This window comes from Schistocerca gregaria, chromosome X, assembly GCF_023897955.1.
Source record: "Schistocerca gregaria isolate iqSchGreg1 chromosome X, iqSchGreg1.2, whole genome shotgun sequence".
In the NCBI taxonomy this organism is placed as follows: Eukaryota; Metazoa; Arthropoda; class Insecta; order Orthoptera; family Acrididae; genus Schistocerca; species Schistocerca gregaria.
In genome coordinates, this window is record NC_064931.1 from 780,521,414 (window position 1) to 780,549,018 (window position 27,605).

At 38.0% G+C, this 27,605-nt stretch overlaps 1 protein-coding gene across 1 annotated transcript in view; it reads right to left on the minus strand.

The window, feature by feature from the left end:
- LOC126299457 (uncharacterized) overlaps positions 1-27,605 on the minus strand; it is a 226,942-nt gene that overhangs the window by 155,419 nt on the left and 43,918 nt on the right. The window contains exons 2-3 of the mRNA XM_049991374.1: positions 27,012-27,293; positions 4,343-4,526 (exon numbers count right to left, since the gene is read on the minus strand). Coding sequence (XP_049847331.1) covers positions 4,343-4,526; positions 27,012-27,293 — 466 coding nt within the window. The remainder of the gene's footprint in view (positions 1-4,342; positions 4,527-27,011; positions 27,294-27,605) is intronic.

The window sequence follows — 27,605 nt, forward strand, 5'->3', positions numbered from 1 at the left end:
CATAAGATAGACTCTCCATGCACCGGGTTAAATGTCTAATCAGGCTGTCAGTGCGCTAGATGCTTTGCATAATTTGAAACAAGGCAAAATTGTGATTCACTGTACCACACTACATGCCTCAAGTCAACTATTTGTCCAATTTCTGTGTTGTTTAGCCTGCTGGATACCTCAGGCTTTATATGACATTGTGAGTAACAGAATTGTGTCACATACCGAATATCCATACCATACAGTTCCTTTCATCTAGTTCACTCCGAAACTAGTCAAGATGGAAATGGATTCATGGACAGCATGAATTCCTGTTGGGTTTGAAACCATAACATACTCATCTGATCCTTGTCAATTACAACCTTTTTTTTTTTACAATCATTGTTCTTATACCATTTTATGTAACTGCAAGTGGTATGCCACTCCTTGAAAACATGTTGGACAGTCCACATTGATATCCCAAAAAGTCAAACAACTTTATTTACAATTTGATTACTGGCACATTCAAACATGATAGCTCCTTCGTGTCATTTTACAAAACCTCCACATCAACCCAATTTACTGAGCAAAATTCCATACAACCAACTGGCACATGCACAACAGGTCAGTGTTGGAGGGTCACATAACTGCCTGTACACCACCAACAGACTACAAAGTGATCATGTGCTTTTTTAGGCTCTGACTTACATACTGAAGAGCCAAAGAAACTGGTAAACCTGCCTAATATCGTGTAGGGCCCCAGCAAGCACGCAGAAGTGCCGCAACACAAGGTGGCATGGGCTCAACAAATGTCTGAAATAGTGCTGAAGGGAACGGACACCATGAATCCTGCAGGGCACACCATAAATCCGTAGGAGTACGAGAGGATGGCGAGCTCTTCTGAACAGCACGTTGCGAGGCTTCCCAGATATGCTCAATAATGTTCATGTCTGGGGAGTTTTGTGGCCAGCGGAAGTGTTTAAACTCTGAAGAGTGTTCCTGGAGCCACTCTCTAGCAATTCTGGACATGTGGGGTATCACACTGTCCTGCTGAAATTGCCCAAGTCCATCAGAATGAACAATGGACATGAATGGATGCAGGTGATCAGACAGGATGCTTACGTACATGTCACCTGTCAGCAGCATATCTAGACGGGGCAGGGGTACCATATCACTCCAATTGTATACACTCCACACCATTACAGAGCCTCCACCAGCTTGAACAGTCCCCTGCTAACAGGCAGGGTCCATGTATTCCTGATGTTGTCTCCATATCCATACACATCCGTATGCTCAATACAATTTGAAACGAGGCTCGTCTGACCTGGCAACACGTCCCCAGTCATCAACAGTCCAATGTCAGAACTGACAGGCCCAGGTTAGGCATAAAGCTTTGTGTCGTGCTGTCATCAAGGGTACACGAATGGGCCTTCAGCTCCAAAAGCCCATATCGATGATTTCTTGTTGAATGGTTCACATGCAGACATTTGTTGATGGCCCAGCATTGAAATCTGCAGCAATTTGCGGAAGGGTTGCACTTCTGTCACGTTGAACGATTCTCTTCAGTCATTGTCGGTCCCATTCTGCAGGATCTTTTTCCGGTTGCAGCAATGCCTGAGATTTGATGTTTTACCAGATTCCTGATATTCACTTGTGAAATGCTTCATATAGGAAAATACCCACTTCACAGCTACCTCAGAGATGCTGCGTCCCATCGCTTGTGCATCGACTATAACACAACATTCAAAAACCACTTATATCTTGATAACTTGCCATTGTTGCAGCAGTGACTGATCCAACAACTGCACCAGACACTTGTTTTATATAGGCATTGCCGAACGCAGCGATGTATTTTGCCTGTTTACATATCTCTGTATTTGAATACGCGTGTCTGTACCGGTTTCTTTGGCACTTCAGTGTATTTTGCTCGGTGAGCTTATAGTGGTAGACTGCAAACAGTGACGACCAGTTAACTGCTACAAGTCATCACGCACATTGTGCAAGGGTGTTATTTTTGATATTGAAGATGTTTCAAAATCTATGGACTTGTAATGTATATAGTGAAAGAAGTGTTTTGCATTCATATGCACACAAGAGTTAACTTTAAGAACGAGATTACATAAATTTTAACAAGTTGCTGATGGTGCAAAAAGTGACAAGCTTTATTTATGGTCCTAAATTCAAATGCAATGTTTTCTTATGCAATCCCGAAAATAGGGTGGTAGTGGTGATTGCTCAATAACAGAACCCGATTCTTTTAAAATGAAAATATTTCAGCCAATTTAAAATTCTTACCTAAAACAGCCATTGTGCAACACTATTAAACAATCTTGTACACGCAGTGCTGAAGTTAACCAATAAACTGATGAATGATTTCACAGTTCTTCTTTCAAACAGAATAAAACCTAATGTAAAACATATAGGATGATCCGAACCCGCTTGTGTAATTAGAAATGCTCCACATTTTCATGCAAAACTAAGAAAAGAACTTACACAGATTCAAAGAGTGCACAAAAATTGCCTATATTTACTGAGGAAAAGTGCATAGAAAGAGGCATACTTTTAATACAGAAGAAATAAAAGAAACGTTAAGATAGTTCCTGAGCTCCAAATTGGTATACTACTGTTCTTATATATTAACTGACAACGATTATATTTACGATTTCCTATGACAGCCTCAAACTTCTGTATTTTATAGATTGTACAAAGTAATATTGTGCTGAGTTAAGTGTTTACCCTTGATATGCAATATAATAGGGACACAGAAATAAACTAAATTTGCAACTGCATAAGCAATATATGGATAATGGCTACAAAGCTGACAGTAGAGAAAGATCATCTTCAACTGTGGGATAGAAAAGAGTGAATCTTAGAGGAAGGAGAGCTCTAAAAACAGGTGATGAAGGGATGTAGGGTGGGGAAGTCATGATAATGAACATGGATTTCAGTTATCCACAGTAGCAATATGAACAGTCCTGCACATTTAGAATACTAGGAATTTGAAAATGTATATTTCTAGAAAAGTGTGTGTAAACTAACTTGAGGCAGTTTCCAAAAAGGATCACATAATACAATGGGCTACACAATTTGATTATAATCAACAATGAAATAATAATCTGCCAATACAAAGATATTACAAGTGGCTCATTCTGTTACAAAAACTTATTTGTTACACCTATATTTCTTCCAGAATGAATGAGCTATTAACAAAAAGCATTAGTGACCCTATTTATGCAAATCAAAGGATCCCCGTGTCTTCTGAATCTCTAAACAGACAGTTGATGAAGTGATAAAGTAAATAATAAGAATTCTGTTAGCATGGAAGATACACTTGGTACCTAAAGGAATTTTACTGATACATTTCTGAGCTCAATAATATTTTCTGATGAACCGATCACAGCACAACTACAATACTGCCTCATAATTTTTCTGTTTTAACTAAGGAAAATTCTATTAACTCACTACATACTCATCAGTAATTAAATCTTATACCCACTAGAAACTAACTAACAGTACAAGTTAACCATTAATACAAGAGACAGAAAAAAGAACCTGATCACTCAAACTCCACAAACATCAAACAAATGCGCCACAAAAATGAATGGTAACTATTTCCGGTTAATTAAATTGGTCACTGACATTCCTTGATCAGGGCAGACCCTAGGTCAACTAACAAGTGGGATACATTTAGCATTACATTAAAGTTTCTTAAATTGGTTGTAGACACAGATCCTCCCATTACAAAGCTGTAACTTAATAAATTCACGGTGTCCATTATATGCTGTTGGGGCAAAATAATACGAACAACAGTGTATCTATAAATCAATGGAAAGGTAGAAGAAAGATTTACCAAATAGGCCCACTGTAGCAAGGTCTAAAAATTAGCATTATTTTGATCATTTGTAAGTGTTAGAATGAAGCAACTTCTATTTCATGCTCATGCTCAAGTTTAAAGCACATAAATAAATGTCAGTTTAAATTTGCTTCACTCAATGCATTAGTCTATGAATGTAATATCGTAACTTTGCCCACTAATACGATAACCAATAAAAAGATAACAGGGCTTTATAAAGAATGCATGGCGATCATAATGCATTTATATCCTTTTTCCAACATATTCTACAAATAAAATCATAATGAATGTTCAAATAGAATACAAACAAGACTTATAAGTAACATTCTAAAGTACCCAGTACTGGAAGCACAAACACATTATTCCCCCACAACAAGTACGATTCTACAGTTCACAATTTACAATGCAAACTGATTCCGTGCAACCTAGAAAGAGCAAAGGTACATGAGAAACACTTTAAAACAGTGAAAACTACATTGACAGATGTCAGTAATAGAAGAAGTAATAAGTTTAACTACTTACAATAACTATGTCCAAGTTAAGTGCTAAATGATCTGGCAACGTTCTTTTCGAAACTTCCTCCTCCGACATGCCATTAAAACGGTCATGTTTTTTCCGTTCCTTGAAAATTGGTATAAATTTTCCTTCTTTTAATTTCTTCTTCATCAATGGATCCCCATTCATTAAATTTTCTGCATTCTCTAACCTAGATAAAGTTCACCCAGTTAAAACAACTCTAGTAAGCACCACTCACATTATTTCAGTTTAAGTCCCACTTGTGTTTAGAAATCATTAACATGAGCCTAACTGATTGAGGTATTAGAAATGGGAAAATCAGGCATGGAAAAAATAATTTATGCCACATTCAACAGTTCTGAAATTAAACAGAAAATCATTTTCAAATACTTATAAGTGTTCTAAAATCTATGAAAAAGTATTATTGATCACGTTACAAGGTTTATAAAGCTAATCTTTCCCAGAGTATGGACACACACATTTAATGCAGCTCTCAAAAAACCAGTGGAATGCAAAATGCAAAAACAACATGACACAATGAATCAGTACCTACAAAATGGGTTCTCAATTACACCATACATTACATACAGCACCTTTCTCCGCTGTGTGATTCTGAAAGTATGTGAAATGATTAACCGTATTGCCAAATATGAAAGTTCACGCAGAATATATAATCTTAAAATGATTAAAATCATATGCCATCGGAAATACACAACATCTAATAAGTTACTTAACCACAAATGCTCTGTATAAAAACAGTGTTACAACCGTGTGTGTGTGTGTGTGTGTGTGTGTGTGTGTGTGTGTGTGTGTGTGTGTGAGAGAGAGAGAGAGAGAGAGAGAGAGAGAGAGAGAGAGAGAGAGAGAGAACACAAATGCAGGTGGAGGGGGGGGGGGGGGGGGGGGGGAGGCCGGTGACTGTATGACAACACACATTTTGATCGTTATTTTGTACTACAAATATTATTTTTTGTCCTCATTACAACAGTGTTTGATTAAGAAGAGATTCAATAACAATAACTACACAGTCAATTCATGCAAAGAATAAATTTTACAGTTATCCTACAAAAATTTCCACATTTAATAATAAACGTGAAGGATTACTAAAATTATTATACTGTGATCTACACCATGCAACTGTTCACAACATGCAAGTGTTTACAAATGTGACAATAAGGGAAAATATTTTAACTTTATTAGTTTAAAGATAACAACAATTGGTTTAATGACAAAAGTCTTACTTTATTGTGCAGAGTATGGTTTAGAACCACTGCTTGTGAGAAATATGTTTCTCATGCAACACTACACTAACTATTCTCATACAGCAAGATCTAAAGCATGAATCAAAGCAGATGAAACCTAATGACATTCCAATTAACTGCAGTGCACATTTTGTCAGACAAAAAGTGTGTTTATCTGTCAAATTAGTTTATTATGATACACTTCAAAAAATGTACGGGTACATTAAATTCATTTCATGAATGCTGTGACTGTGTTTAAAATAGTAGATGTGTTTGAATGACACTGAGTGTAGTAGCAATACAAATCATCCGGTATCCAATATTATTCACAAGAGACATTTTAACTGTAAATTTGCTGGACATAGCATTTCTAAATATTTAAATAAAAAATTCTGCATTGCTACACAGCTTCAATTTATTTAAAGAATGACACTGCAGAACCACTAAAAGCTGTTGTAATGGATAATTACTGCCAAACAACTAGTTCTATTCAATGGGTCATCTTCAAGTCATGAATAAACACATCAAGTTTAAGGAAGGTATCTTGGTGTCAAATAAATAACTGTTTAGTTGCATCATTCATCACATTGTTGGAAAATGTATCATGTACCAGATACTTAGGTATGTGACAGATGATACAAATTTAAAAACAATGATGCACTCAACACCAAGCTACCTTCCTTACAGTTGCTGTAGTGTTTAACCAGCCATGACTTGAAGATGGTCATCTGACAAGAAATAGTTGAAATGTATACTTATTTCCAGACAACTACTTTTTGTGGTTTCACAAAAAATATACATACTACCTTACACTGTCTTTGAACACACAACAAGCAATGCACTCTCAATTAAAATAAATGAGATATTGTAGCCTTAAAATTAAATCTGACAGTAATGTAACCTTAATAAAGTTTGATGGGAACATTGTTCAGCATAGAATCAATGGCATTTTGGTGAAAACCTGAATTTTAAATAGCTGTCATGTTGGGCAGAGTAGCCCTGACAGATTGTTCAATGGAATGGTGATACTTAGCACATGCCCATAATATCATTAGAGCTTCCACTGGCTGTTTAAGAAACAGCCATACACAGAATGAACAAGATACAACATTTTAATGTATTTAATCCAGGCTAGGCATCTGAGCTACCCCATCAGTGAAATCAAGCAGGCACTGGAATTCCTGTGGTACCATTTCTAGATTTCACATTGTGACAGATACTTACCAATTTAGTGTCAATAACAAAAAATATAAGCAGGCATACCATTGAAACAATTTCTTCATTATTGTTTACAGAAGCTACTGCCACACGCAGTTACCTCTGTTAGTCGTGTCACACTAAAAGATTGGGTGTATGAAGACTACCAATGTAACTTAGAAAAGTGAACAAATATTACCTGGTTTGATGGATCATGACATATGGTACTAGAAAGAAGCTGATAGCATACAACAACAAAGACTGAATCTTTCTTGACCAGCAGGATACAAATCAGGATTATAATTTTTCATCTATGAAAATGCTGGAGAGCTGTATATTCAGCAAAATTGTGCTCAGTGAGAACTACATATGTCTAACTTTCTGGTTACACAAGCTCAATCCTGGTAAGCATGTCACTTTTATGTAGAGCCCTGGACACAGTCTTTACAAATATAGTGATGTGTAGTCACATCTGGAAGACTGTGTCACGGGAGATATGTGCACATTCAATGCATTTTACATAAGGAAAGCAGTTTCTGAGGAGTCACAATTAACTCTAATGGTATTTTATGGAATTTATGCTTGATGAATCATCTCCAGAGACAGGGAAACACAGGGGCACAATTTCAGTTGCTCAAAGTAAGAAAGTGAGAAAGATCAGGGTTTAACACCCCATCAACATTGAGGTCATTAGGCAGGAGCACAAGCTTGGAATGTTTCAAGGATGGGGAAGGAAATCAGCTGTGCCCTTTCAACGGAACCATCCTGGCACCCTGCGTGGAGTGATTTATGTAAATCACTGACAACCTAAATCTTGACGGCCAGTCATGAATTTGTTCCGGTATGCTCCCGAATGTGAAACCAGAGTGCTACCCACTGTGCCACTGTGCTCGGTTTCAACTGTGAGAAATTTTCAATACTTTTCATTATGCAGGTCTTGTGAGACTTTCTTACAGACAAATGTATGGTATATACAGAACAACAAGAGGATCTAACCAGTGAGGTGATATGTTGGATAATGGAGAGAAATCTGGCCTTCTATGCACAGTGAATAGTGTGCGTGCACAAGTGGGTATAAAGTACGCAGTATTCTACAATGAATGAGAAAAGAAATTTATCATTTAATATGAGTCCTTGATAATTTTAGTGTCACGAATAGGAAATATCTGTGTCAGCTACAATGAATGTTTCTGTACGCTAGCGTAGCTGTCAACTGACACGTAAGTCCTGGGTCTGACATCCAGGTGATCACCTCAGACTTTCTATGCTGTAGGTAAAGTCTGGAATGTGGTCCTCCAGGCCTTGCAAGACAAAATAAAAATCAAACTATATATGCAGACTGAAGTGGCAAATGAAAATTTGTACCAAGGACAGGATTCAAACTCTGGGTGGCATAGTGGTTAGCACATCTGCTTAGTGGGCAGAACACCCAGGTTTGAATTCTGGCCTTGGTACAAATTTTCATTTGTCACTTCAGTCTGCAAATATACGTACATCATAGAGGTCTGTGACATGAAAATGTCTCTGGAACCATGTAGTGTCATTTGATCAAAGCACCTATGCCTGGGTTTCAGGCATGATCCTCGTTTCATTTGATGCTGAGGTGCTATTCCAACAAAGCTGAAGAGCCCCTGCAAAGCTGTTCGAGTTTGGGGGAATACAAAGTGGGCTGTGGTACAGATGGGAATTTGGATTGAGGAGGGATGTGTGCTAAAGTAGTCGTACAGTTGTGAAAGACACTGTGTCAGGGTGGCATAGTGGTTAGTGCATCAGCTCACTGAGCAGAAGACCCAGATTCAGATCCTTTCCTTGTACTCCAAATCAGTTTTATTTCCTCTTTCAATTTTAGTATTAGTAATTTGTTCATCCAAAGATCGTTTTACAATGATACATTGTTTGTCATCTTAATGCAAAGGAAACATAAATAATATATACAAACTTGTTTAACACATGGATTTAACTAGGTGGGGAGGAGGAAGGGAGAGGAGAGGCCAAGTGGTCCGCCATGGCCTTATGAAGCGACCATCCTGGCCTTTGCCTGAAGTGATTTAGTACACTCAAAGAAAACCTAAATCAGGATGGCCAAACAGGGCACAAGCCTCTTTCCTATTGAATCTGGGGCCAGTGCCTTATGCAATACACTACATCAGACGTATTCAACATTTTTACCTACTGCCCATTTTTCTGTCTGTTAATAGTAAAATTTTCTAATCACCCACGGGTTGCTCAATAATGGTGAATTATAAAATAGGGAAGTAACTTCATTTAATGAAATTTATAATGTAATGTTATAACAAATTACAGAATATAATAATAATTACTTACCAAACACTACATTAAAATTTTATGAAAACCTAATGAAAAACATTATTCAAAACCCTATCACCTACCACCCACCACAAATCTGAAACACCCACTAGTAGGTGGTTGGGACCAGGTTGACCAGTACTGCACTACATCATGTAGTTATACCCAATGTAAAGTTTATCACGGTTGTACATACTCGGAACAAGTGAGTTAGATAACATAAAAAATAGTTATACACTAGTCATGTAGGAGGAGGAGGAGGAGGAGGAGGAGGAGGAGCTTACAGGTGCTCAACACAAAGATTATCAGTGCTGTTCATGTAGTCTCTTCACGTATTTCACTGCCCACCACCACATCATTTGCAGATGACATTAGGATTGCAAACATGCTCCAACTTTTACACTTCTTTCTTGAAACTGGTTTCTGACTAATGTGGAATGGGTGCAATAATAAGTATGTAAAGAGCCTTATTTTAGTATCAATCTTGACAAATGCACTTAATTTTGTCGCAGGCATTTCCTATCACCCTACAGTAATCGGTAACTGTTGTCAGAGCCTACTAAGGATCAGATCATATGTGCCACCAACTGAATGTTCTCTTTCTGACTCAAGACACAGAAAACACCACCAAAACTTAATTTCCTTCAAATTACTAAATAGTGAACTGGGTGAAGATACAGCACACAATAGCAAAGTATACTTAATTTCTTCTCCTTTCTGTGGTGGTGTTTTGTTTTGATATCCTGTCAAGGGTGAGATCATTACAGATAAAATTACAATTTTATGTTGGAATAAGATTTGGCTGAAGATAAGTCTTTGCTTGTCTCAAAAGACTCCATATTGCAATCTGTCTGAAGTGGTTAAGAAAATTCACAGAAAATATAAATGGGAGTGATCACAGAAGTAATCTTCAAACTGTGGTTGTAAGCAGATGTCCCACTAGCCGCTGTAACTGGCTTTCCAGTGCATAGTCATGGTTTGTTAAGCAGATTATGAATCTATGTCCCAGGATCTCAGACTAGCCAATTGTACAACAGCATGGAGATGAACCCTGTAGTGCAAATTCCCAATGGTGTCTGTGGATACAATACTTTCTCAGTACTGTAACAACTTCCGTCACAGACGAGTTAAATGTTTCAGCAGTGTTCGGGTGTTCCTGTACATTAAGTACACAATACTCACCTTAAAATACCCTCTCCAGGAAAACAACAAAGTATCCTGAAAATATTCTTTACAGTATAAGGATAGAAGAAAAATTAGGGTTTAACTTTCCATTGATGGCGATGTCATGGTGCACAAGCTTGAAGGGGAAGGATGGACTGTGTGGGCATCCCCCCTCAAAAAGAGGAACGGTACAAATATCGACAGCAGTTCCTACACACTGCATTTCACCCTTACTCATCTATGATGGTGAAGAGCCCATAGGTGGGGTGGATATGTCTCATCATCTGTGAGTAGTGGTATTCTGATGCCTACCAATTTGGTGCACAGTAGTGCAGCAGAGTGGGTCACAGGTGAGCTTAATGTGCAAAATCCATACCGGACAGAGAAAAATAGTTGCAAAAAAATAATAACTGTCTCTTCAAGTTAGTTTTGTGTGAAAAGGGGAAACTTTTTTTTATGGTGCCCAGACTGAATCCTTAAGCACTGGCAAAATTGAATCAAGTTATGAAGTTGTGTGAATGTAATGTGTCAATAATGAACTGCTTCCAATTTCAAGATTTCTTTTTCCATCACGTTTTTATAATATGAGGAGCAGTAATATTAGGAATATGATAGGGCCCGTGTCACTTGGGCACATGGATAAGAATTTCATTACCATGATGTGTGTACCTCTGAAGCTAAACTACTCACAAATGCTGTCAAAATCCAGAGTCCGATGTCAAATTAATATCACAGCAAATTAAAGACAGAATAAACATTTAATTCAAATATAGGGAGGCGGCCTTACATGAGCCATTCCAGCATTTGCATTAACTTAATTATGGAAATCACGCAAGACCTACATGCAGATTGTCAAACAAGGATTTGAACTATGGCCCTCCTGAAAGTGAGTTACGTCTCTTAACCACTGTGCTGTGCCATGCTTCCTTGTCTTGTTTTAAACTGTAAAGTCACAGAATCTAGTTCACAAGTACAGGTAAGGCAGATAAATGTGTAGTTGTATTCAAAAATTAATATTCTTGTTTTACCTTTAATATGTACTGTATGAAAAGTAGACATCAGTTTCATGTAACATGAGAAACTTTAAATTTTGGTACACAATTTTCCAGATGAATAAATTCTAAAGTAAGATAACATTTAAAGAGTACATTTACACTGCGTGCCAGATGGGGACTCTAATCTGGTTCAAATTATGGTCCCTCAAGTCTGGTACAGAGTTCCGGACATCCATATATAATGTGGAATTGACCGCATGTCACAAGAGGCGGACCCACCAGTATAAAAGGAGGTGGGGAGTATAGAGTTGTCAGTAGAGAAGCTGTAACAGCGAACTGGTTTGGTCAGCAGAGCTCAGTGACTTCAAATGTGGATTAGTTATTGGATATCACCTGAGTAACGAACACAGCAGTGACATTTCAACCATTATAAAATTACCGAAGTCAAATGTTGATGATGCGACTGAAAAGTGGAAACACAAAGTAACAACCACAGCTAAACCAAGAACAGGAAGACCTCGTGTACTGCTGAACAGGAACCATGAGCACTGCAGACGTCTTTTACATGCAATCAGCAGCAGGAAACACTCGTGAATTCCAAAGCACTGACAGCAGTCCAGTTAGCACAATGACTGCGCATAGTAACTTAAACAAATGGGATACAACAGTCAAGCAGCTCTACATCACTCACTCATTTCTGCAGACAATATAGTCTGATCAATTATGCTATGTTCTGCGACAATCTAATGGTAGGATTTGAATTTTTTGAATGCCTGGAGGACATTACACATCATCACATGTAGTACCAACAGTGAAGTACAGAGGAGACAGTGTTACAGTATGAGAGTGGTTTTTGTGGTTATGGTGTGGTCCCCTTGTTGCCGTTAAAAAAAAAAAAATCACAACCTGTGAGGCAATGGTTTGTGGAGAATAACGTTGCTGAAACTGGTCTGTCCAAAGTCCCAACCTGAACCCTATAGAACACTTCTGGGATGAGTTGGAATGTTGACTTCGGTCCAGACCCAAGCGTGTAACATCACAACCTTTTCTGGTTTCACTGAGCGGGGTGGAGCAGTTAATAATGCAATGAATTGGCATTCAAAAGGATAACTCTTCAAATCCATGTCCAGCCAACCAGAGTTACGTTTTACATGATTACTATAAATCATTTCAGGCAAATAAGGGGATGGCTCCTTTGACAGGTCATAAGCGACTTCCTTCCCCATTCCTGAAACATGCCGAGCTTGTGCTCCATCTCTAACGACCTCGATGTTGAATGGGGTGTTAAACTCAAATCTTCCTTCCTTCTGTGATTTCAGCTCTTTAGGAAGAATGGGCTGGCACTGCTCCACAGACATTCATACACCTCTCTGAAAGCATTCCCAGCACAGTTCAAGCAATCATGAAGGCAGATTGTGGACACACTCTCCATTAGTGTCCGCTAATAGGTGTCTGGATACTTTTGATTGGAGTATGTACATTGCTATAAAACTAGCACTATGCTACCTGATATCTTTCTCTATGTATGCATGTATCTATCTATCCAGCTATCCAGCCATTCATCCAGCTTCGTACACAGTGAGTTACTTAATATAAGCTTCTGTTTTATGGATCTTCTCAGTATGCCAGATGGTCTGCAACATTTTTTTCAAAGATTTGTGCCACCTATTCCCAACATTTCAGTTACAAATCCAGCTTTTCCTGGTGCACTATTGTTTTTCAAGTTGCAGATTATTTGATCAGTTTATGTATATTCCACAGTCAGATTATATTTGTTAAAAGATAATACATTTTTTAAACAAAAGTTGTAATCTAAGCCCACTGTATTATTAATTATTTGCTTACCATCTATCACTGAGGTAGGTGCCAACTATGGATATAGGGTGGGTTTCTCAAAGGAAGATTGTTTATTGGAATTTCCTTAATTTAGTAAGTACTGAGAATAACCTTCCAGAAGTCAACAATTTTCTTCATAATTTGTTTCCAGTACTCCCTCTGGAAGTCGAAGAAATGAAATGGAGACATGACAATTTTGGAGTTGTTCATTAAAAATTTCTTGTAGCAGTTTCAAGAGTTCTGAAGTCTTGACCAGTAACTTTTGCACACTTATGGTTACAATTTTCTGCTCTGGTGATTCTGGAAGCATTCTAGTCACATGATTTTTAACTTTTGAAACAACAAACTAGATAACAGAGTGGCAAATCTTTCTACCATGATAAATGTGTCAGATATAGTAGAATTTGCTAATGAAAAAGAAAATCCAAAAGTGTCTAATTAATATTTAGTTTTAAAGTTGTTTTTATTTTTCTCGGAGCACATAAAATATTAATGTGCACCAATTGCTACCATTTTAAGCTGATTTCGAGTACAGAAACTGCAGCCTGTGGTGCGCCCTTCAAATATGAACACACTTTTAATATACAGTATAACCCCACTTTTACATTCCCAGAACTAACATTTTCCCGCCATTCACAACATTTTTTATCATTCTTGTCAAATTTCCAATTTCCACAATGTTAGTTTGCACCCCATTTTGCATCAACATATTTATAATTTTCATGCAATTTATGTATTGCAAAAAAATATTCGTTGACGGAAAAAAAAAATGATGCTGGCATGTTGTCCATCCAGTAGTGTTTACAAATATTATGTGGTTAAGTTTCTTGACAACAGAGCACTCTAATTAGCGGATTTGAATCAGTAAACATGTAAAAGTTGGAACAATTCATGCCGTATCTCCTGCCGCTGCCAAGCACTACTTGGCCTGATGGCTGATGGGGGTAACTAGGTTCATTCGAATAAGGATACCATGACCATTCACAATCATTTCCAAACTCTCTACTGCGCAAATGCAGTTTCGCGAGTGTTGTGATCATCATGACACCTTTATCGAATCATATTTAGCATGTTTCAGAGTTTCGCCTCTTCTAGCGCTAGTTGACATTGTCATTCACTTTGCGTTGCTCAAATGTTTTTACTTTAAACACAACGACCGTTATGTATTTTATCATGCTGAGCAAAACGTGTTATGAGAATTTACTTTTGTTGTCAAGTGCAGTATTTTCATATTATTTTTTGTGATGTTACACAAACAGTGAGAGTTATAGTTTGTATGTGTGTGGTTTTCTACATAACTGAGGAGGCACATTACTTGATAACCTCAAAAAGATGACTACAGTGCATGAGAAGCAGAATAACACATATTCAAATCACACAAAATACATTTTACGTATTTGCACTTGACAATGAGAGAAAATTCTTGAAACGTGTCATTAAGCATGAAAAAATATGTAACTGCTGCAGTATTTTATTATTTAAATAATGAATGACTGCTGCAAGGTTTTCAAAAACATTGATTATGATTTTTGAAATTATAAATTCTTGAAAGGCACAGTTAAGCAAGAAAAAATGTGAAAATAATGCAGGATTTCATTATTTAAATAATGAATTAGAGCTGTAGGCTTCCCAGAAACATCGATTATGTTTAAAATTAAGTCAAACGTTTTTACTTCCCAGGCAGTTATCATTTACAGTTACATTAGTGGTTTTTATTAGATAACAAACCTTTATTAGATAATAAAAACATCCCTGACAAGTCTTTTGACGATATTTTTGAAGTCCCTTGGAAAGTCTAAAAGTGAGGTTTCACTGTATGAAAGATCCTTTATTATTTGCAATAACCAGTTATTGACTCAACAGTACTTCAACAATGCCCAATTAAGAGTGGCGGCCCCTGTACAAACTTACTGCACAGTACAAATATAACTGCTGCTAAGAATGCTTGTAATCAATAAGACTGTGTCAAGAGGAAATATATCAGATTAATTAGAAATTTGAAGTTTATTACATGTGCTTTTTAATTCCTATTGGAAACCGTCTGAAAATGAAATCTGAAGAATGATGTGTATTATTATTATCTAATGGTATATGAACTGTTATGGAAGTGTGCACTGTCTTCCCTTTTGTATTAACACAACGAATGGGAATATTCTATTAATTATAAATTCCATGAATGTTTATACATAGTGAAACGGTAATGTTACAATTCCTAAACATTTAAACAGCAGCAACACGAAGTCCACAAATTTACACTGCACATACTTCTAACAGCCCTTTCCTGGAGGAGGAGGAGGAGGAGGAGGAGGAGGAGGAGGAGGAGGAGGAGGAGGAGGAGATTAGTGTTTAACATTCAGTCAACAATGGAGTCATTAGACACGGAGCACAAGCTCAGATTAGGGAAGGGTTGGCAAGAAAATTGGTGTCACGGAAAATATAAATTAGGATTCCTGGCTGCAGGTTTGAACTGTCAGCCTCCTGAAGGTGGAGAATGCGTATTCAATGTAAATCGGTAGGATTAAGTTCAGATTGTGCTACCACACATCGCCAAAGACCAAGCACTAGAGCTTTTCTGTATAAAGGTGTTGGCACAATTGTATGATGGCCACAGGACACCACAATACACAATACCAATTAAAAGTTCTTGGCCTAGCCTAGAGTCGAAGCAAATGTCTATGAAATTTTGTTTTTGTAATGTTAGCTCAAGTTGCGCAAAACAAACATCAAGTGTCAACTTTATCTGTTAAAAAAATATTTATACAGCTTGTCAAAGAAATCATCTTGTCCATTTTGTTATATTGGATAAACTGGAATACAGAGTAATGATAAAATTCTTTAATCAGGACAGTTTGTGATCTTAGCAAACTGACCAAAAGTTGCCGAAAGTAAGTTCTCTCTTCTACAAGTTTCAAAGTGCAAAGAACAACTGGTTAAATTCAAATATGGCCATACTTGTCTCAAAAATTAGCAACACAAAGAAAGTTCAACTACAATTACATTTGGAAATATCAAGAATGCACAACATATTGAACTGGAAAATCTGTGATAGCAGGCTTACAAAGTAACTGATGCCCTAGTTGTTGAATGTCGACAAGAGTCAAATGTGTGAACTAACTTCTCACTAATGTTTGGACCATTCTAGAAAGAATCCACCTGATTGTGTATTGACATTTGTTCCTGTGGATGTGACTTATCTTGGCCAATTCCATCCACTGCCCAAACTGCTGTTTTGCTGGTGGAGTGGTGACATTTGTGGTGCTGCACAAAGCAGACAAAAGTCACTTAAATGTCTTGCAACTGTCTTTATGGAGTGCAAAGGAGAATATTGTAACTGGTGATCTTCCAAAAGGCAGAACAATAGCTGATAAATTGTATGCGAGTCTCTTGAACCCATTAGTAGTACTGCAAAAATAGTGGGAAGAGTCCTGGACTGACAAGAAAAGAAATTGTTCACCAGGACAATTCACATGTTCACAAAGATGCTGGGAAACAGAAACTGCTGGAGCATTCACCCTACTCAGCAGATATGGCAGCATCTGCCTATCCACTTACTTCCACAAAGAATGAATACTGCACTAACAAGGATTTGCAGTCTGACATCTACTTAATCACAGAGTCGAGAAGTATTTGTACATATGTTTGAACGTTTATGGAATTTCTGCAAAAGTTCTGCTTGATTAACAAAGCAGAGGACATCACTTGAAACCAGCCATAAAAGTAAGTAAGTTTGAAAAAAACGTTTTGATTAAGAGCCTCTGTAGCCTTGGGAAAAAGGAAAAGAAATGACAATATACAATTGTTAGCAGAACAAAGACATAACTCTCTCGCCAAAAAAAATGGATAATATTATCCCACATAAGCTTTAGGAACTGAGCTACTGGGATACACCTTGAACTTTGCATTACATAAACTCTAAACATTTTTGGCGAAATGTCAGGGAGACAGTGAATACACTTAAAAAGTGAGTGGAAGATCAACCAACATTAATTTATATAAAAAGCTCCAAAAAATAATAAAGAAACCACATGGGTATCAGTGTTCTTGTAACTACAACAAGACTGTAATGATCAGTGTTCATGGGAAGGCAACTACTTATGTGAGAAGAAGAGCGTGGGTCCAAGGCAAAAACATTTCCTATTAATAAAACATTTGACTTATAGCAAACTACTGGGAAAAAAAGGCATGGAACAAGAAAACACATATTTATTTTAATTAGAAAAGGAACACAACACAGCACTCCTGAAAATATTTCCACTCCATACTCAGCACCATCAGTATTCATCAATAATATACAGCAGTTAAAAAATTCTGATTGATGGGCTATAAATAACAATAGCACTTAAGCTCTCAAAAGTTACAATGGACAGTAACCAATGTGTCAAAGAGAGTGTGATATCGAAATCACACTATGGAGCGAAGAAGGCTTAAAATTCCTACTGAATATCCTAAGAAATTTTGGTCTTATGTCAAAGCGGTACGTGGATCAAAACAAAATATCCAGACACTCTGTGACCAAAATGGTACTGAAACAGAGGATGACAGACTAAAGGCCGAAATACTAAATGTCTTTTTCCAAAGCTGTTTCACAGAGGAAGACTGCACTGTAGTTCCTTCTCTAGATTGTCGCACAGATGGCAAAATGGTAGATATCGAAATAGATGACAGAGGGATAGAGAAACAATTAAAATCACTCAAAACAGGAAAGGCCGCTGGACCTGATGGGGTACCAGTTCGATTTTACACCGAGTACGGGAAGGAACTTGCCCCCTTCTTGCAGCGCTGTACAGTAGCTCTCTAGAAGAGCGTAGTGTTCCAAAGGATTGGAAAAGGGCACAGGTCATCCCCGTTTTCAAGAAGGGACATCAAACAGATGTGGAGAACTATAGACCTATATCTCTAACGTCGATTAGTTTTAGAATTTTGGAACACTTATTATGTTAGAGTATAATGACTTTTCTGGAGACTAGAAATCTACTCTGTAGGAATCAGCATGGGTTTAGAAAAAGACGATCGTGTGAAACCCAGCTCGCGCTATTCTTCCACGAGACTCAGAGGGCCATAGGCACGGGTTCCCAGGTAAATGTCGTGTTTCTTGACTTCCGCAAGGCATTCGATACAGTTCCCCACAGTCGTTTAATGAACAAAGTAAGAGCATATGGACTATCAGACCAATTGTGTGATTGGATTGAAGAGTTCTTAGATAACAGAATGCAGCATGCCATTCTCAATGGAAAGAAGTCATCCGAAGTAAGAGTGATTTCAGGTGTGCCGCAGGGGAGTGTCATAGGTCCGTTGCTATTCACAATATACATAAATGACCTTGTGGATGACATCGGAAGTTCACTGAGGCTTTTTGCAGATGATGCTGTGGTGTATCGAGAGGTTGTAACAATGGAAAATTGTACTGAAATGCAGGAGGATCTGCAGCGAATTGACGCATGGTGCAGGGATTGGCAATTCAATCTCAATGTAGACAAGTGTAATGTGCTGCAAATACACAGAAAGATAGATCCCTTATCATTTAGCTACAAAATAGCAGGTCAGCAACTGGAAGCAGTTAATTCCATAAATTATCTGGGAGTACGCATTAGGAGTGATTTAAAATGGAATGATCATATAAAGTTGATCATTGGTAAAGCAAATGCCAGATTGAGATTCATTGGAAGAATCTTAAGGAAATGCAATCCGAAAACAAAGGAAGTAGGTTACAGTGCGCTTGTTCGCCCACTGCTTGAGTACTGCTCAGCAGTGTGAGATCCATACCAGATAGGGTTGATAGAAAAGATAGAGAAGATCCAACGGAGAGCAGCGCACTTTGTTACAGGATCATTTAGTAATCACGAAAGCGTTACGGAGATGATAGATAAACTCCAGTGGAAGACTCTGCAGGAGAGACGCTCAGTAGCTTGGTACGGGCTTTTGTTAAAGTTTTGAGAAAATACCTTCACAGAGGAGTCAAGCAGTATATTGCTCCCTCCTACGTGTATCTCACGAAGAGACCATGAGGATAAAATCAGAGAGATTAGAGCCCACACAGAGGCATACCGACAATCCTTCTTTCCACTAACAATACGAGACTGGAATAGAAGGGAGAACCGATAGAGGTACTCAAGGTACCCTCCGCCACATCCCCTCAGGTGGCTTGCGGAGTATGGATGTAGATGTAGATGTAGATGTACCAGACAAAACAACATTTGGCAGTGACATCCATATTTCCTGGGAAATCTCTCTCTAAACACCATGGAATATAAATGGTTTCTATGCAATTCATGCATGCATTGGCTAATGCCGGGACAAAAAAAGACCATCAGGGGGAGTGACATGCTACTGTAACTCAGCCTTAAGTCAAGCTAAGCATGCAGACAAGGGAGGACACTAATTCATTAACTTTCAGGCATGCAGCCACGTAAATATTACTACTTCAGCCATTTACCATCTGGCAATCCTCAGAGTGAGTCGCAAGATTGATGACAAGGAGCCAAGCACTTCCTTCATTACTCCACCTCAGCATTACTGCGCATGCGGGTCACAGATGCCGGTCGGTGGCAAAGAGGTACACTTACACATGCGCACCCTGTGATGAAACTGTTCAGACATTTGATTCACTTATCCACATACGTTTGGCGGCAGTAACAACTTCACGACTTCTCTGCAATTTAATTATACTAATAGCCGGAGTCCATACCTTATCCAAATTAGAACCATTATCTCTATTTATTTAGTTACCAATTAATCTAATTTCTATGGCTTCCTTGAAAACAGAATTCCAAAAGGGAGAGGTGGATGTTAAAATCTTCATGTCACTGTAGTTCATCAAATGACCCCTATCTATACAATATACTCCCACAGCCGACTTGTCCGGCTCTAGTAAGCATATGTATCTTTGGTATTCCATACACCTCACATGAACGGTCCTTGGGGAAATTGTGATAAGTCGTACATAAGTCAGACAATATGCACCGTTTATGAGAGGTGCATGGAACACCGAAGATACATGCACTTACTACAGCCAGACAAGTCAGCTGTGGCACAACACTGTTTAGATATGGGTCATCTGATTCTTTACAATGACATGAACAATTTAACAACCACATTTTCCTTTTGGGATTCTATTTTCAAGGAAGTCATTAACCAATAACTTAATGAATAGAGATAATGGTTTCAATTTGGATAAGACATGGAATCTGGCTCTTGGTGTAAATAAATTGCACATAAATTGTCAAGGTGTTACCGCCACAGAAAATGTATCGATAAGCGAATCTAATGTCTGAAAGCTTCCACAACAGGTGGTGCGTGTGTAAGTGTAACTCTTTGCCACTGGCCAGCATCTGTAAGCAGTAAGTCCAGTACCACTGCAATGGAATACATAAGGCCACATTTGGCACCTTGTCATCAGTCCTGTGACTCACTCTGAAGATGGCCAGACAATAAGTGGCCTACATATCAGTTTAAATAGTAGTATTTGCACAGCTGCATGCCCAAAATTTAATGGATTATTCATTATGCCACAAGAACTTAAAAACGCACGACAAGAGAAAACACTGTGATACTACAGATAAACAAGCTGCAATCATAGGAATCTATGTGAAGTCCTCAATGTTCAGCAGATGAAGTGGTAGACAGCATCATGACTGCTGTGAACCAGACTGACCAGGAAATCCCAACCCTGCTGGTAGGAGATTTAAACTGCCAAATAGAGAGGCTGAACAGCAAAACACAGGACTTCATAAAGCTCATGGAAGAGGAAAACTTTACCCTCATCAATGAGGTTCCGGATAATGACTCCAGTAGCAGACTTTTTTATGGAAGAAAAAAGATAAAGCCCCAAAGCTTAACATCCACTACAGAGTCTCCAAGCACTCCTATAAGGAAACACCTCCCAGTATGAGTAAAAATTCAGATCACAACAACAACAACGAGAAAAATACAAAATTAACAGCAATGGACTTCGAGAAAAATCATCCTCAACCTACTAGTGCAGAATGTAAATGGTGGAAAAATACTAACCACAGTAGAAAAAGGCAACACTGATGATGCACGGTGGGTCCTAACTGAATCACTCCTGATCCAGGATCCAGTCAGTATCTCCCTAACCAACAACGAGGAAAAGCTAATTCTGGTTTCACAGAGAATGCTACAAAAGAAAATACATGGTCCGAGGGGGGGGGGGGGGGGGGGGAGCTGTAAAAGATGAAAATCTCAGACACAGCTATATGCATACAAGAGCAAATTATGCTGAGTCGCGATACGCACAACAAAAAGATTCACATAATTATAGCTTTCGGCTATTGAGGCCTTTGTCAGCACTAAAACACACACACACACACACACACACACACACACACACACACACACACGTCTGCAGTCTCAGAGAACTGAAACCACACTTTTTCAGTTCTCTGAGACTGCAGATGTGTGTGCAAGTTGCTTTTGTGTGAGCGCACACGTGTGTGTGTGTGTGTGTGTGTGTGTGTGTGTGTGTGTGTGTGTGTGTGTAGTGCTGACAAAAGCCTCAATGACCAAAAGCTATAATTATGTGAATCTTTTTGTTGCGCCTATCGTGACTCAGCATCTCCTCTATATGGTGAGTAGCAACTTTCCTACTCTGATATCGTTACATTCCATCCTGGATTTTTTCCATTGTTAGAACAAGATAAAACTCACTCGTGACAGAAAGGAAACAATAGTACACTCTGATAAAAGAAGAAGAATTACTACACGAAGCACAAGCAAAGCCCTACAAAGCCCTAGACCCACGGAGAACAAAGATGACCCCAAGCATCTACACAATAGTATGGGGAAACCACTATGTAAACCTATTCCAGAAGAAGAGCTTGCATTATAGCATTGAGGGCCCTTTGACTGAAAACAAAGTAACAGAAGTTGTAGTCTGGCAAGCAACTGAAAGAAGCAAACCCTGTGAGCTAGTGAAAGAAGAATGCTGCACACTGTAAAACTGTGGGCAGCACTATTCAGCAAGTACCTAGATATCATGGACATCCACAAAATATGCAGAAAATGTAAACTTAAAGTGGTCTACAAAGGAAAAGGATAGCAGAGTTCACTGGATTCTTATCGAGGCATCACCTTCAAATGTGTACAATTGCAAGATAATCACCACCACCACACTTAGAAAGATCCATGACAACATAATGACTTTAATATCCCTGGAGCAGCACAGCTTCATTCCTAGAAGTCCAACCATTCAAGCAGTTTGATACATTCTCCAGTGAAACCCCATCCAAACTTACATGCTATGCATACACAGTCTTTGTTGACTACAAACAAGGTTTTGACATGGCAAACAGGAGTAGAGGATTCGAAAAACTATATCCAATACTAGGCACAGAAAGTCACATCTTCCAGTTCATAGCAAGAATTCACGAGCAAAAACAATTGGAATTCATGAACGATTAATGCAGTTCCAAGGAATACAGTTAATAAATGGAGTACTGCTGGGAGAGCCTGAAAGTCCTACAATATTCAATATCCAGAATGAGATTTTCACTCTGCAACAGAGTGTGCTCTGATATGAAACTTCCTGGCAGATTAAAACTGTGTGTTGGACCGAGACTCAGTTGGTAGAGCACTTCCCTGCGAAAGGCAAAGGTCCAGAGTTCGAGTCTCGGTCCGGCACACAGTTTTAATCTGCCAGGAAGTTTCAATATTCAATATATTTTCCCATGATGTGATTCAAAGGATACAATCAGAAGAAGTGAGAATGGGGCTGCTGTTTGCTAATGATATGCTCCAAGTATAAGAAAGAAGAGTGCCCCTGCAAGAAGCTATTAATAAAGTGGAAAATGGTCCCAGGACAACAATCTACTCATAAGTACAACACAAAAGCAATGAAATTCAAGAAAGTTGGAACCATGAAAACCAAGACAAATTCACCTGCCGGGAACAATATCTGGAAACACTTAAAGTCACAAATACATAGTAATTACACTGCAGATGACAGGCCACACCTTTTCCAAGCAAAAAAAAAAAAAAAAAAAAAAAAAAAAAAAAAAAAAAAAAAAAAAAAAACCAACTACTAAGATAAAGAGACTGAGTCTACCAGCTGCAAGAACAGCTCTGGCACTATTGAACATAAAGGTTGTGCCGATGGCATCATAAGACACACACCTAATAGGGACACACCTCACATATTCAAACCTCAGATGACTGGAGGGAGTCAAGTCAGCATACCTGAAAAGAATGCTATTTGTCCCAAAATACACTCAAAATGAAGTAGCCTACATCTTGGCAGACACAACTTTCTTTGATGACAACCAGATTGAAGCTCATGAGCTGACAACCCCAGAAAGCACTAGACTCCTGGAAGACAGGAAGTAAAAAGCAATAGATAAAAAGACTCCTAAACACCCAACAATGACAAACAACAAATGGAAGGAAGCCAACTTCCATCTGTACCACCTGTATACAAGGGTGGCAGCCCATGGACTACATCAACGAATATGCTCAACCAAAATATTTCACAATCCCACTGAGAACTGCCTGTGCACCATATCCGGTGAACCTTGCAATATATATCACACTAGTTGCAGGCCCCCGCATTGTGTGTGGTGTTTAATATCTGCCACAAAAACTCATTGGCCCTGTGCCTTGTTGACACTCCTAGGGAATGCTGGCTGCAACCACTTTAAATCGAAGGGCATATTTGAATCACCGAATATTGATGGAATGTGAGGAATGAATATGTCGTCAACTGCAGCATACCCCGTGATGATCGTGGCCTCTATTACGTTCAGCAATAGTTTCTTCATGGTCATCCTTGTTCGGTTGCATATGTAACAATGGCAACTAATCATTAAATGAGAGTTTGCAATAATTTTTATGTCAAATTCTCATTCTTTTGTTTGTCCTGTGATCTAGTGACGTCTGATGGTACTATCTCCAAGACAGGTATTGTCCTGTAATTCATTCTTGTGACAAAAATCACCATAATATATTTCATTTGTTAGGCATTTACTTTTTCATTAATTTTCTTCACTGTTTCATCTGAATGTAGAAATCTGATGTAAATCGTGGTACTAATGAGAGGAAAGACCATCAGGTTTGCCATATTGCTCTGGCACAATGTTGCAACCACAGTTACACAAAGAAACTGTTACAGATCAGTTACTTCCAGGACAGCTAAAAGCCAGATGCTCTGAAGCATACATTCCACTGACTTCAAATCATCAACATGTGCAATTTCAGTGGTGTCAAGTGAGAGCTCATTGGAAGGCAGGATGGAGATCTGTTGTGTTTTCTAATGAAAGCTAGTTCTTCCTCGGTGCCACTGATGTTATGAGGAAGCCAGTTGAGGGCCTGCAGCAAACCTGTTCGCGTGCTAGACACAATGGACCTATACCTGGAGTTATGATCTGGGGCTGATTTCATAGGACACCAGGAGCACACTTGTGGTTATCCCACACACACTGACTGCAACTTTGTATGTCAATCTGGTGATTTGACCTGTTGTGCTGCCATTCATGAACACCATTCCAGGGGGTGTATTCCAACATAACACTAACCCACATACCACTGTTGAAACCCAAACATGCTTTACAGTGTGTCAACATGTTGCCTTAGCCTGCTCGACCATCATATCTGTCTCAAATCGAGCACATACAGGACATCATCAGACAACAACTCCAGCGTGATCCATGTATTGACCAACCGTGAGCAACAGGCAGGGAACTCCATCCCACAATCTGACATCAGGCACCTGTACAACACAATGAATGCATGTTTGTATGCTTGTGATCAACATTTCGGCAGTTACACTGGTTATTAATGCACCAGCATTTCACATTTGCAATGACTTATCTCTTGCTTACATTAAACTGTAATCTTGCAATGTTAATCACTTAAATATGTTGCCTAGATAAATGTATTTCCAAATTTTGATTACTCTACATTATTTTTTTGTTGCGACTTTTTTCATTGGCAGTGTAAACTTATATATTGTTTACATTATATAAAGCCTATGTCTGCCCAAATGTTCATTACAGGATTGTGTAGAAATTTGAAGTAAATCAGCCTAGAACTTTCAGAGATTTTTGGTAATATCCTCTCTCTTTTCTATATTACATATATGTTTCAAGTCAGATTATGAAATCTTATGTAGACAGTGAGCTTCCTCTTGTCTTGACAGTAGGACATGCAAAATTTCATCAAGATTGGAATAAAACTGTAGATTTGTATGAATTTTAAAGAAAGACAAATTGTCAATATATCACTGAGTGGAAAGAAATGATTTTGTCACTGTCTCACTATGGAAATAATGACGACTTTAACTAACCTAGTCCACATAGTGTTTAGTAAAATATCAATAAAAATACCATGTTATCTACAGAAACTAATATCCATTCCATAACAAACATCTAAACCTTCCACAAGTAATATCATAAATCTCACAGGCAGAGCATACCACCCTTCTTTTTTAAACTTCTGCCTTTAATCATAGTTTACATTGATCAGTATCTTTGTACTATCAAGATTTTCCTCAGTTACCATCATTTTTTTATATTCTATCTAATCCTTGATGATGCAATTCTTTAATGAATACCAGTGACATTTGGCTTTCCAGCACTGCAATCTACTACCTGTGTTTGAGTCCTCCCTATCAGTGACGTCATGTACCCAATAACATTACCTGTCAGTGTCCCGTGTGACTTATTTATCAGCTATAGCTGTGAACCTTTTCCTTTTCACCATTCTTACTTTCAAGCTTTAAAGATTGAAGTTTTTCTTCTAAAAGTCAAAACAAACTCTAAGCCCACCTCTTGTTTTTGCGTGTTTCTTACTTCAATCATACAGAATGAATTGATACAATAAACAAATAAATAAAAATTTTGAAGAAAACAGACATTCTAAAATCACAACATGGAACCACCACATACAATATTTTCAGAAAAACACAAACATTTATCAATTTTAACAATGTTCATCAGAGTATGTTGTAGAGTGAATGCAATGCTTACAAAAATTAAAAACTCTTTTTTTGAAACTTTGTTCAGATTAGAATTAAATCTATGCAAGGAGACAGACTCTAGCTAAAATTAAGGGCAAATTTTAGGTGATTACACAAGATAGAGTCAGCAAATACTGAGAAATGTCATCTTGGATATCAGTTCCTTTTTCAGATATACAGGCTTATGTGTTACAAGAAAAACCAACAGTTGTTACATGAAATTAAACAATGTCAACTGTAATTTATACTTTCTTTTATCAAGTTTAGCTGTACAATTGTGGTCATATCTGTTCTTTGTGTAATTGAAGATTTTTTGAATAAAATTTCAGTTTACATATTTTTGCCTTGGACAAAACTCTAGTAGTAAATAAGCAGATGAAGGAACTGCAAACTTATTTTAACATTCCCCTGTGGTAAATTCAACACAAAACAGAGGGAGGTATAAAAGACTGTAAAATGCATGTAATGGACATGGAACTGAAACATGCAGTGGATAGACACACACACACACACACACACACACACACACACACACACACAATTCAGGTGAGGGAGGGGGGGGAGGGGGGGAGGGAGGAAGCGAGCGAGAGAGAGAGAGAGAGAGAGAGAGAGAGAGAGAGAGAGAGAGAAGAGAGAGAGAGAGAGAGAGAGAGAGAGAGAGAGAGAGAGAGAGAGAGAGAGAGAGAGGCTGCAACATAGGTGTATGAGGAAGGGGAATAGAGACACACAAAGAGAAAATATGGATCTATGATTCATCAAACAATCACTAAGCATGAAAAATTTCAGTAAACATTAATTTATTTGATAACAATATAACAAAATATGATCCATTAAAACAGAAAAACATGCTTACAGAACATTTCACAACCATTCAACAATAAAAAATTACGGAATAATATAGTTAGGCATACCAGAAAGTGCAAAACTGAATGACAACTTAAGAAAAAATTATGACAGTAAAAATTTATTACCCTCCCTCCAAACAATTCTTCTTTTTTCGCCCTCTTTTCTTTGGGATGGGCTGTAAAACAACAGATTGTTGCCTATGTTGAGCAGTGGGTGTAGGATCATCATCCACAAAACTATATGGATCTTCAGTAGGCTCACATTTGATGTTGGCTGGATGAGGGCCTTGAAGATGATTCATGAATTTCTGATTTTCTACTTGTGTCCTCAGTTCAAGGTCACCACTTGTTTCATAGCCATCATCTTGAGTTTCTAGTTTCACAGGTCCATCCAGGAATGTTGGCCTACTGAGTTAAAAACAGGGAAAAAAAGTTAGTTTAATAAACAAAGAAAAACTTCTGCACATTTCAAATGAAATGAGAGTAACCAACTTGAGTAATTTACTAACATAAACAACTTTTTCCCACTATTTCATACAACTTCCTGTTCTTACCTGTGACATTCAAAATTAGAAATCAAACATGATAAAATAATACTTTAAATCATATATGCTCGCCATCTTCATGTTGGATCAATCAATGGCAGGATTATCAATATGAATGTATGGATTTAGCAAAATGAATGCAGTCACACTTCACAAGCAATCTTAATGCAACAAT